The sequence below is a fragment of the Primulina tabacum genome, chromosome 10, assembly GCF_025594145.1.
Source record: "Primulina tabacum isolate GXHZ01 chromosome 10, ASM2559414v2, whole genome shotgun sequence".
Lineage (NCBI taxonomy): Eukaryota > Viridiplantae > Streptophyta > Magnoliopsida > Lamiales > Gesneriaceae > Primulina > Primulina tabacum.
The window spans coordinates 35,237,798-35,251,395 of record NC_134559.1 but is presented as its reverse complement, the minus strand read 5'-3'; the positions used below and the strand labels follow the sequence as shown (position 1 = coordinate 35,251,395).

At 36.9% G+C, this 13,598-nt stretch overlaps 1 protein-coding gene across 1 annotated transcript; it reads right to left on the bottom strand.

Annotated features, from left to right (window-relative positions):
- Positions 1-5,153: 5,153 nt before the first annotated feature.
- On the bottom strand, positions 5,154-7,892 carry LOC142505057 (uncharacterized). Its single transcript, XM_075617880.1, has 3 exons — positions 7,736-7,892; positions 6,967-7,201; positions 5,154-6,270 (listed from the first exon to the last, which is right to left on the bottom strand). The coding sequence occupies exons 1-3, from the start codon at positions 7,890-7,892 to the stop codon at positions 5,154-5,156; spliced, it is 1,509 nt and encodes a 502-aa protein (XP_075473995.1).
- Positions 7,893-13,598: the final 5,706 nt, after the last annotated feature.

Below are 13,598 nucleotides of genomic sequence, written 5' to 3'. Positions count from 1 at the left end.
TAAAACCAAGCATGCATTGTATTTTTCATAATTACGTAAAATCATATACATGCTGCGTAAAAATTTAAAAACATGATAAATTTGTGATCAGAGCGTTGCCAGAACTAAAAACTCGACTCGGGTGCAAAATGACCATTTTTTGCCCATAGAAACCGAAAATGATCATTTTACCCATGAACCTCAAAATTTCGATCCGAAGCTTACCAAACACCTCAAAACACATTTAAAAATATTTCTTTGACGTAAACTCGAGCTCGTTTCAAAACTTAACCCATTCGTTTTAAAAATTGGATCAGAGTCCCGGTTTAAATCCGAATCGACCCGAAACTTAACCGAATTTTCCCAAACTTTTTCCACACCTAAAACACACTCTAAAAGCCCTAACTCGTCAAAGCAAGAGCCACTAAACCTTCGAACAGCCCCTAAAATGCTGCTGGAGTTTTTGGCTCTAACACATCCTCGAACTTTAGTCGCACCAACTCGAGTTTAACCAGCCCTAGACTTAACCCTCGGGGACCAGCCTCCCTCACCACCCATAGGACCATACTGGGCCTACTCACTCACGGCCACAGCCCCATGCAAGCCCCACGATGTTAGAGTAGGTGTCCAGTCGAGCCAAGTGTTGGCCGAGGGTTCACATTGAAACTCTATGTATAAACAATCTTTATTTTAATAATATTTGAAATTACAGTTTTGGCACAAATTTATCTGTATACCCATGCTAGTTGCATGAATAAAGTCCTTGAATATACAAATAGTAGAAAGAATATGAGATGCTCATATGATGAGTATCATGAAACTCATATTTGGAATACTGTATATTCTAAACGGTTTCTAGTCGATTCAGTCGCCACTAAGAAGGATAAATACCGCTTGAGTTTGAGACTAGTATCTGTGATATGAGTACCATGTTTCATTGGTAGGGAATGTCCGAGCATGCAGATAGGTGCTCCTTGTAGAGTGCACTGAGAAACCCTCCATTAAGGACTTTCCAAGTGGTTCTCATTTATCGAGTGGAAACGTCCTAGTTTATGATTGTACACCATTAGTCCTTATGATCCGGGACAACATTGTGACTCTATATGCTAACATTGCACTTTGACTTGTTTACCGACTCATATGAGGTAATCAGGTGGCAATGCTGGGTGTTTTGTCGAAACATATAGGAGTCGATGCATTGTAGTCAGGGATACACCACTTACCTTTGGGTATGGATATCCTATGTGATCTCATGTATATGTAGTATGAAATCTCTGATCAGAGTGTTGGTGATAATTAAGAAAAGGGTTTCTTAGATTACATCATCGATGCAACTACGACATGACACATAATATCGATTCTTTGACAACTCTCGATATATCAATAGTTGTTGACTCGGTCAGTATATATGAGATGAAGGGACCGTACTGCATGCTAACCATAATGGAATGGTTCTTGCAGGTACTATCATTTGATACCTAGATAATCATATAAGCGATGCTACTAGGCATTTAACATGATTGGTTGGGTACAATCAGACTTGAGTTCTGACGTTCTTATTATCAAGGAATTGATAAATAAAAATGGAGCAACTGAGATATACTCATATAAGGACATGTTTAGTCCTGAATCACATTGAGATGTGAACCCACTGCTAGTTGTATCATTGAACCATTGAGGGTCACACAAGTGCTAACTTTCTAGATGCTGTTGAGAAGTAGTTCAATGTGTTGAACGGATTATAAAGGAGTCTATAAGCGCAAAGAAAAATAGAAGTATGACTTTTATAAGAAGATTATGGGGAATGTAACTTTTAATTTGTGGAAGTGTTCCTAAATTAAAAGTTGGCTCAAATAAATAATTTATTTGAAAATTGTGATTTTCATAAACATTGATATAAACTAAATTAAATTAATTCAAGTGTTGAATTAATTAAACATTAGTGGACCTAGTTTATTCCAAATAATTAAATTAATTCAAGTGTTGAATTAAATAAATAAAATTGGGACTTGTAGAGCCTTATTGGAAATAATAATTCAACTAGTGGATTTGAGTAAATTCAAGAATTTAATTCATCTCAAATTTGTTTGAGATATTCAAATAAAAGTTCATGAGTTTTGTAAATGTTACAAGCCCAAATGAATTGCATGCACTGGAGGTGATGAGTTGGAGGACAACTTTTTCAATAAACAAGGTATGTCATGCACATGCAACTTTTAACTTTCTCAAGAACTAAGAAAATTTTCTCCCCTCTTCCCCACTCACCCCCCCCCCCCCCCCCCCCCACCACACACACACACACACACACACACCATGGCCAAAACTTAGAGCCAAGAATTTTCCAAAAATTTTGCTTCTTCTTTTTTGATGATGAAAGCATGAACTTCTCAATGAAAAATATTGTACTATTTCTAGTGCAAGTATAGAGTGGATCTTCCTAGTTAGTGGAGGACCTAATTTGAAGGGAGAATCCATTTGAGCAAGGTGTGCTTTTGGAAGCTTGTAGATTGTCTACCATTCAAGAGCTAAGTTGTTTACAACTTAGTTGGAGCCAATAATCAATCCTTGTTATTGTAAGTAAAAATTCTAAACACACTATGTATGATTTTGTGTTTATTTGTTATTTGCTACACATCTAGTGGGGTGCTCGATTTTGTTACTTGAAAATATGATTTTGAAATTTCTGTTGCGCATCCAGGCACCCATAACTGATCTCCTTTCAAGTGTGTTAGGATCGGTTGATAGGTTGAGATGTGTTTAGAAGAGAGGGTTAAATAAACACTCACGATTTTTGAATCTTTTCGAATGAAGTGTCAGTTCTGTGACAAACTGAAACTAGGAATCTTGTTAGTCAATGACAATCAGTTTAACTGATAACAGCTGTTGAAATAAACTGATTGAAAGATAGAATAAATAACTGAAGTAGTAACACGAAGATTTATGGATGTTCGGAGAATGAAATAACTCCTACGTCACCCCTTCTATCACAAGGATAGGATATGCACTAAAAGAATTTGATCGATACAAAGATTGTATAGACCCACTTCAGTTTGGACTTAACACTGCCAAAACTGAAACTCTTAGTTTACTAAATATCTTACAGTTCTTCGACTAAACTTAGCACAACTGATCTAGATAAGATCTGTAGAGCCTAAAAATCAGTACGCGTAAATCCCATGCTTTTATTTAATTTATGTTTATGTGATGCACGTTAAAAATTTTCTCGAGTTTCATGTTTCAGGCGATTATTCGACGCGGGATCGAAGAGAAGAGACCGATGACGATTTTGGCAAATTTAAAATGTGGTAAATTATTTTTAAGTTTAGATTGGGAGCATTTTAAGTGATTTATAAGTTTTTGTATTTTAAAAGCCTAAATTATTACTTAAGTTACTTTAGAATTTTAAAACTTTTAAAGTCTAGCAATTGTGAATTTTATTTAAATTAAAGGATTTTATTAGAGTATGTAGTAGTTTACTATTTTGATTAACTTGTTAATTGAGTTAGTATTTTAAATTAGCTTGTTAATTATTAATTAATCAAAATTTTCTCCCTAGTTATGACCTAAACACACGCACACACACACACATACTTTTACACACACTATTACACGTAAGTCACACACACACTTTTATTCCACCAATTTCAGAAATTTATTTTTGAGAGAAAACCTAGGGTTCCGCTACCATAGAGCAGCCGCCCCTCCCTCTGATCTCCAGCAAGTTTCGTTGATTTTTGTTGCAAGAAAATTGTGCCACGTTCGTCCCGGATCAACCTCGTATCCTTCCCACTTCGGTGTCGTCGTTTTGGTAACGATAAAAATTTAAAGGCATGTATATTCTATTTTTCCTGCGTTGATCTCGTCATATTATGCGTTGTGTTATTTATTATGCGTAAAAATCCATGTGTGATGTGAAAAGTTTGAGCAGAAAATTGTTGGATCGATTTTTGAAACGTTTTGAGAACTAAAACTCGTAATTTGTGGTCATTTGAATTACCGCGATTTTTCGGTCGAGTTTTTGGAAAACCTTTCAACATATGAAACATATAACTTTTTGATACCTTCGATTTTACAATAAATTTGAAATATTTGGATAAGAAATGAGTGAGTTATGATTGCTTTTGTGGGACTGCTCAAACTACGACTTTTATGAAAATGTGTTCTTGACATGTTCTTGAAGGTATTTGTTGCAGGATTCGTTGGGCACCGCCGGGCTTGTGCTACTGCATTTAGATATGTTATGGGATGTATTTAGGTGTTATTTGGTTGTTCGTTTGGGTCGGGATTGACTTGGGATGTAATAGAAGTCGTAGGAAGCGAAACGATGTCGAGTTACGGGTTATTGTTGTATTGAAGTTGCTTGTCGATGCTTGGGGTGTTTGTACGGGTTTTAATCAATGTAATAGCATCCTAGGATGAGTCTCGAAGTGTTGGTTCATGGTCCTTAAGCTTGGATTGAAATAGTGAATGAATAAGATAGCGAATTTTCGTGAATTTCCATATCCAGAGGCTACCCGGACCCCGACACGGAGTCCGTGTCCTTTTTCCTTCAAAAATACGAAATTCCAGTGCTTACCCGGACCCCCTTTAAAAATATATATTATATATATTTTAAAATTTGATTATAAAATATATGATTTGTTTTGTGGTTATGAATATAAAACATAGGATTGGTTTTGGGTTTCTATAGTCAATACACAATCTCATGCTCCCCTCATTTTTCTTTACGAACAAAACTTGGGCTCCCCACGGGGATGCACTAGGTCGTATTTGTTTCTTATCCAATAAATCATGAAGTTGCTCTTTTAATTCTTTTAGTTTTGCTGGCGCCATTCGGTATGGTGCTTTTGAAATTGGTGTAGCACCAGGGACTAAATTAATTTCAAATTTCACTTCTCTATAGGGTATCGTACCAGTTAATTCCTCAGGAAAAACGTCTGGAAATTCTTGAGCGACTGGGATATCCTCAAGTTTTGGGGCAGTTTCTTCTCTGACTTCGATGATCATTACCAGGTAGATTCTTCACCGCATTTTATGGCCTTTCTGGTTTGTGAGGCAGATAGAAGATATTTTTTTTCATTAGCCTTTCCATGATATATGATTTCCATTTTATTTGGAGTCTGAAGTTTGACATTTTTCTTTTTACAGTCTACCATGGCATGATGTTTAGCTAATCAGTCCATTCCGAGAATGATGTCGAACTCAATCATGTTGAGTTGAGTCAATTCTGCTTCAAAGACCTGATCACTGATGCAAATTTTACAGTTCCGATTTACCTTATGAGTTTCAATTGTTTTGATAGCAGTTTTTGCAACTCTTAACAGTTCACTAAGAGTTTCGTGCTCAAGTTTTAACTTTTTAGCAAATCGTCTAGACACGAATGAGTGATTAGCACCACAATCAAACAAGGCATAAGCAGGCATTTCATTGAGTAAAAAAGTACCTACAACCACATCATTGGTGTTATCTGCTTCATCCTGAGTTACAGCGTACACTCGGGCGTTGACCTTGTTCTCATTTGTTTTGTTTGGTATAGTCCCTTTATCTTTGTTCTCGGGACACTCTTTAATCTGATGTCCTACTTTCCCACATTTGAAAAAAGCACCCGTCTTCCTATAACATTCTCCGAGATGATTCTGTTGATATATAGAACACCAATTTCCTTCTTTGCTGACAGCATTGTTAAAGGTTCCCTTGGAAGGGCCGTTTGAATGGTTTGGCCTCTTGAATTTGGGGCCATTCTGGGCAGACTGACTGATGAAGGGCCTTTTGTTTTTGCTCTCCTCTTCCCGTCGCTTGATGTTTGTTTCTGCGCTCATTATCGCGCCCATTAAGTCCGCAAAATTGTTGGGTTTGAACATGGCCAAAGCAGACTTAATTCGGCTGTTCAGCCCTTTCTTAAAGCGATGAATTTTTAGGGTGTCATCTGACATGATGGTTGGAACATAGGTTCCAAGATTATTGAATTTTGATGTGTACTCTATCACTGTCATGTTTGAGGTTTGCTTACAACCTTCAAACTCACTCAGCTTGTGCAGACGAAATTCTGTCGGGTAGTATTGTTTCAAAAATTCCCTTCTAAAGATTTGCCATGTGATCTGCTCAATCTCAGTCAAGGATGGTGATACCGTTTCCCACCACTTGCGTGCCCAATATTCAAGAAACGGTGTTACTACTTCAACTTTGAGCTCTTCAGGTATTTCCAGCAAATGGAGTTGGGTTTCAACATTCTTAAGCCAGTTATGACTGACTTCTGGATCAAGATTCCCATCAAAGGTTGGGACTCGGTTCCTTCAGAGAGATTCGTAGTGATACTTAATTCCTCGCAGTTTTGGTTCTGGTGGTGGTTTAATAGCTTTATCGTTTGGGTATACAATTTCTTGTAGCGCTGCAGCTACTATAGTAGCTACTGCCATCATATCCTCTTGGCTAAGATTCACTCTTGGTGGTGGTGGTGGATTCTCGTTTTCGTTTTGATTGACGCCACGCGGGTTACAATTGTTTTTGGGTGGTCTTCCTGCCATTTCCTATAAACATATATTTTATCAAGTTGTTTGTAAATAGATATAATCAAACAAATTTCATTAATTTTTTAAAATGCATACATTTAGTTTTTCAATAACAAAAGCGATTAGCCTAATTGGCCAGAATACAATCAATGCTTATTCTAGGGATCATCCTACTCGTCTAATACTTCGCCATCCCCATAGCTTCGTCAATTTATTCTTCCATAGAGTTTCCTTGGTTTTCTTCGATTTCCCACATGAGGTCTTCCATATTGATCATGTCATTTCGTAATTGATGGATGTGGTGCTCCAAAAGGGTGTTGTGATTCGTCAATGTCTCCACTTCCTCTTGTAGCTGCTGAATTGTGGATTTGTTTACGTTCTCATTGACTTCATGTTCTTCGATTTGTTCCTCAAGGAGGAGTTGTGTTTTGAGACGACTGTCATCACGAATTTGGAGCGTTAGAATCTTATCTTGCACTTCGTCCAACTCTTGTTTGGTGATCTCGTGTTGCCGTTCTGATTCTTGATGGTAGGCGGTATAATGTCTGATGTCTTTTCGTAATTCCTCGCTTCTTCACGTGTCTTGTAAAGGTCGTTATCCATGCTTATGTTATTTCCATCTAGTTGGTAATTATCTCTCTCAAGCTTGTCCTTCTTCGCCTTCAATGTCTCAATTTCTGCTTCCTTTTCTTGAAGTTGTTTTTGGAGTTCAGCTATAATGATTCGAGGGTCCCTGTTTGTTTTCCTATAAAGGTAAATTTTTTTAATTTATATTGATAAATTCATAAAATCATTATATATTTTGATATGTAAATGCGATAAATTAAGGGTAATAAAGTCTTTATTTAGAAATAAGTTATTATACTTAGTTCTTTTCAAGGCATACTTTTATTACAATTATAATACTAGTCTAACCTAGTCTATCATGTCTCCATCATCACTATCATCGTCGACCACTTCCATAGGTGCTTCCTCCTTTTCTTCCATGTTCTCCACCACAAGATGCAAATAATTATTCTGGTCTTGGAGCTATCCATGGCGCTATGAATCTTAGTGATATAACGTTCTTGCTTGTTGAAGATTTCTTCGTGATGATGATGAGCATGCGTAGCACGGTCTCTCTCAGTCTCCACTCTCTCTAGTAACTCCCGGTTCAAGGTAGCTAGCCGCTCGATTCGGACCGAATCAGTAGGCACCAAAAAGAGTTGGCTCTCGGCCAAGTCTAGGTGATGAGTCAGTTGCTGTACATTCGTCTGGAGTAGGTTCTTGACCTCCATAAGTTCCTGTTTTTCCTTTCTCCCTAGCGATTTGAGCTTTCAGATTCGCAATTTCTCTAGCTTGATTGTCGATGGTGAGCTGTCGCATGCGAAGGGCAGCTTGAGCACGGGTCCGTGGAGCAGCCATTTCCTAAAATAATTCGAGGTAAAATTTCAGAACTGTAATAAAGGATAGAAAGGCACAAAATCTGAATGGAAATAAAGTTGTCGCAGAATTTTTTTGGTACTAAAATTTTCAGAATGATTTGAGGAGATTGACTTTGAATTTCGAAGGAAATTTTGAGCTGACGACATAAGCCGTGAATGACTTCGATGGGTGAGTTTAATTCAGATAGGAATGCACTAGGCTTTTGCCAAAATTTGACGAATATCAAAATCCCAGCGGGATTATGAACCTGGATCTGATACCACTTAAATTTCACGCCCTGAGACCGAAGCGTTAGTGACATTCGACATTGTTTAACAATTACATTGAAAACAATTAAGTCTCGTAACAAATAGCCAAAAACCAGTATTTTTCATAAAAAAAATATTGTCTTTACAATGACAAAATAATAAAAATTACATCAGAATTGTGGAAGCGAAATAAATACTAAGTCTTGATTCTAGATCTTTTGGTGCGATCACCAGCCCAGAACGCCACTTTTTCCTTCTCATTCATTTGCTCCTCATTCTTATCTGGTGAAAGATGTAAGGGGTAAGTGTTTTGGGAAACACTCAGCAAGTGGTGGCCGATCGATTTTCATAGATACATATAGGATCAGAACAAACACAACACTGTTACTCTTCTCATTTTCCATGGTCAAATTGTCCCCAATATGTTAGTCCTCTAAGGGGTGACGTCAGAACACAGTTTTATACCCACTGATGGGGGCCAGACAGAACACATTTGTATACCCACTGATGAGGGCCAGAACACAGTTTTATACCCACTGATGGGGGCCAGACAGAACTACAATCGTCGTCTCACATCCAAATCGAAGTGTAACAGTATATCACATAATCATATTTACCGAACAGAACTTATCAGACTTTTGAACGAAGTCAGCAGAATCAAAGAATATCGAAATCATAAAGAACATTTCATACATCGATCGAGATTTTAAAAGGAGGATAACATTTTTCCAAAGGAATGGATACACATACATGCATTTCATGTTATATTTACACAAAGTTAAAATTACAATAGAGTACATAACAAAAACCCACTTACTGAAATTCTAGTGTGTAATTCAAAATTGGCTCAAACTCGGACATGCGAAACTTGCCGCGATTCGAACAGGTGGAGACCAAACTTGGACATGAACATAATGACAGTATTGACAGCAATCCACAACAGGAAATAGCCTGAATAAATCCTCCTTCTTCCTCCTAGGTTGCGTCGGTCTAGAGCTTTTTGGAAAGGGTGGGGACCAAAGAAGGCTTTTTGTGATGATTTTTTTCAGCATGTGATACCATATTTATAGGTGAAATTTTTTTTTTTCAATCACCCCATGGCCGTCCACCTTGATGCCCAAGAAAGGCCTTTAATGTGGTCAAAACTTTATCAATTCTTCAAGAGTCATCTTGGTTTACTAAAGGGGAAATTCTTGCACCATAAATTTTTCTAAGCCTCCTAGCTCTTCTCTTAGCTTCATTTTGGTTATTTTAGGACAAGGTGAGATGAGCTTCGTTGAGCTAAAAGATTGAGTCCTTGAGCTGGGGGTTTACTCTTCCGGTGATGACTCTTCGATTGTTGTGGTTTTATTGTAGCGTAGATAGCTTTTATGCTAATCTTCGAGCTTTTGAGTTATTTTCTCGAGCCGTGTTAGCTGAAAATTTAAGTTTATAGTTGAGTTTTATAGTTAAGCTTAAATTTTTGAGCTTAATTTCGAGTTTTATTTCTTAAATGATTTGCTTCGAAATTTTCGGTTTCTCAAAAGCCGAGCCTTGTGCGTGCTTGGGGATGTAGGCGTGGTTAGGATTCGCCCAGTGTAGGTCCTAAGTGGTCAATCATGGTACTAGGGTGACTTGCTAGGGTCCGATCTTGATGGTTTGGGGCTTGGGCCTAGGGGTAGCACCTAATAGCCGAGTAGGGTTTGATGTGTTGCACATGGAGAAATTCAAGCAGCTCTCTAGGGGTTACCAGGGGCTTCGTGTTGTCTGAACTTGGGTGTTAGAGGTGTAGTTAGGTGTCGTTAAGTCATTTTTTAAGTTTGGAAAAGTTTGGTTGAGTTTCGGGTTGATTCGGGTTAAAACCGAGACCCCGTCCAAGTTTTAAAATGAATCGTATCAGTTATTAAATATGTTTTGAGGTGTTTTGTAGGATTCAGGTCAAAATTTTGAGGTTCAGAGTAAAATGGTCAATTAGGGTTTCTAGGGGCAAATATGTCATTTTGCACGCGGGTTGAGTTAGCAGTCCTGCAGTGGCCTGATCACAAATCTACACTTTTTTAATGTATATGCTATCATGAACATGACTTTTTATGTTAATATGAAAAATATGTTGCATGCTTGATTTTAAGGAAATTTACGTATATGCATAATTTTTATAAGTGATGAATATGATGGCATGTTCTGAAAGACGAGAGTTGGCTGTGACTAATACGAATACGATGAGATGTAAGGCCAAGGCTCAGTGGATGGGTAATACTGCCGCTGATGTCCTCGCCACCGGGTACCACGGTTATACGTTGATAGATCCATCGAATAGAGCTAATATGATAGAGCTGATACGAAAGTCACAACTAATGAAATAAATTCAATTAAAGAAAATGAGCACGTATATGATGATATGTTGAGACATGTTTTGACACATTATGCCTTATTGCGTTTACGTTTACGCTTTTCAGATCATGAAATATATGTTAATTACAGTACTTTTCACTGTTGCATGTTATGTACATGTACTCGTTATAACGTTTATGGTGTGTTGAGTCTTTAGACTCACTAGGTGTGAATGAAGCAGGTGAGCATATTGATGAGGAGACTGGAGGCGCCGAAGACTGAGTAGACGGGGCTGGATGTGCGCACGCTAACCCGAGGACCTTATTTTTCCGCACATCATGTTTATGAGTTAGGAGAGATCTGGGATATTTTCATACTCTGTTTATTTTATATGTTCTTGGATTGACATGATTATTGGTATATTTTTAACTGCAGTATTTTTACAGGTATTGGAATCCTCTTATTTTTTGAATGTGTATTTTATGGCAGTTATTGAACGCATGCTTGTAAATGTTACTTCGAAATTTAGTTTTTTTAAATAAAATTGTTTAGTAGACGTTTCAGTTGGTATTAGAGCAAGGGTCCTGTATAGGGTCGTGCCACCGCCAGCTTCTGCAGCTCAATCTTCAAGCCTCAAGTCTGTAAGTTTAAAAGTTTTAATGCTATCACTTGCATGTTTACATGATAAATGTTTTTCAGCGATTTACAGTACATGTTTAGCTGTTTTCACGATTTATGGATTAAATGTTTTGAAAACTAGATTTAATTGCATGATGGCTTACATTTAGAATTTGGACTGTATTCAGCTATCATGTGATGGGATCGGTTCGGGAATCTTTGAGGGTGCTTCAAACACAATATTCTCGATGAGCTGCACTAGCTCGTGTTCTAAGAATGTAAACACCGATAAATTAGATCGAGTTTAGTTTTAAACCAAGTGGAAAATACTCAAAATAATCCTTCGTTGAGAAAGCTAATCAATTTAAAGATTTTAACTTGGGTAAACTGATTAACTGATATAAGAGGGATCATTTCGGGCTTGTATCAGTTCAGTTATGGTGAGAACTAAACTGATATCAGCTGAATTGATCAAATCAGTTTTAAAAACAAAAGTTAAGCAGTTAAATACACAAGATATATTTATGGATGTTCGGAGACTTCAACTGATCCTACGTCGCCCCTTCTACCACCTCCGATAGGATACACTAGAAGACTTTGATTTATACAACACCTTGTACAAACCCACTCAGCTTAGGACTTACACTACTGCCTAACTAAACTCCTAGCCTAGACTGAAGGCAGCACCTTCCAGCCAACAATTGTTTAACGTCTGTGTGTCAAAGACTACATACACAAGTTTTACGTTTTTGTGCAAGACTCACTCAAATGATCTTTTAAACTACTCTCTGATATATGTGAGTGATAGTGTGTGAGTGTGTGTGAGAACTGAACATGAAGACACCGGGAAGGTGTTCTTACACACTGAGGGAAAATAGCTTCTATACTAAGCTGATAACACGTTGAAATGTTCCCTCACAACTGGGCTGATTACTTCTTGTAAGCTAATAAGACTTTTAGAGTGCCATTCTTCTTCACATACTCTTGTTGTTCTCTTTTTCGTCACTGATCTTCATATTTTATTTAAAGGCGCAAAGATTGATCGTACAGTGAGACTCAATTATTGTATTCGAGGCATTTTGAATTCGTTCCTTGATATTTGTCTTGTACTTTCCGACAACCATTCTGGAACGTTTTGGCTTTAAACACTGATGGAACGTCTATTATTGTCCTTTGATTGGACAATTATTTTTGTACATTTTTTTGCACAGTTGGATTCCATTGAATAGGCTTGTCGTGTTCTGCAACTGATTGGTTCTAGCTGATGCCCTAAACTAGTCTTTTGTTGAGCCCAAAATCAGTACACGTAAACCCATGTATTTATTAAATTGTTAAATTACTTATTAAATTTTAAAATGCTTTTAACGATGCATGATTTATGATTTGCATTATTTTAAATTATTAATATTTATTTGATGCACGTAGAATAGTTTTCTTGAGTTTTATGTTTCAGATGAATATTCGATACGGGATCGGAAAAAGAGACCCTCGAAAATTTAGGAGATTTATGAAAATGTGGTATTTTATTTCAAGTCAAAAAAATTAGTATTTTAATTGATTTATGAAATTTTTTAACATTTTAAAGCCTAATTTTATTTGTTAGGTGATTTTAAGATTTTAAGCTTTTCAAATACTAATTTGATTATGGGGAGATTTTAATCTTGAAAATTGGTGCTTAATTATTTGTAATAAATCTTTGAGTGAGATTAAATAATTAGAATAGTGTTATTTTATCACTAATTATTTAATTAAGCACTTTTAGCCTTTAATTAATTAATTAAGAAAAAAAATTAAATCCTACCTAATCTAATCCACACTCACGCACACACACAACACACACATGTTGCAAAATCTGAGAGTGGCTAGGGTTCTTGAGAGTTCTTTCAGCAGCCACCTTTCCCCTTTTAAATTTATGGAAATTTACATCCTTTTTTCAAGCAAGAATCGTGTAAAAAGCGTTTCAGGTCATCTCTCGTAATCCATCGCGTCGGTATTCGTTTCGAGCGTTTAGATGCAAAGACATGTATATTCTTTCATTTTTCGTATCGATCATGTCATAGTAAATATTTTGATGTATATTGTGTGTAAAAAATCCATTTATGTTGTGCAAAGTTTGAGCAAAAATGTTTGAAACGGTTTTGGAACGATTTTTAGATCTCAAAAACGAAGTTGCTGTAATTTTGAATTCTACTAATTTTTGGTCAGTTTCGTGGAAAAACTTTGAACATATAAAACATAATACTTTTTAATATCTTCGATTTGATAGTAAATTTGTAATTTTTGGACAAGAGATAAGTGAGATATGATCATTCTCGTGTGCCTGCTCAACTATGTTGGTTTTCAAAATTTTCGCGCAGGGCGGCCTTCGGGGGCGAGATTTTACCGCTCGAGCGCCAGGCCTTCTAGATGAGTGCGCTCGAGCAGTAAGAAATTTCTGCCCGAGTGCCAAGCTTTCTGAAATTTTTTTTTAAAAATTTTTGTCGAGGACCTATCATCCCCGGTAAAGCAT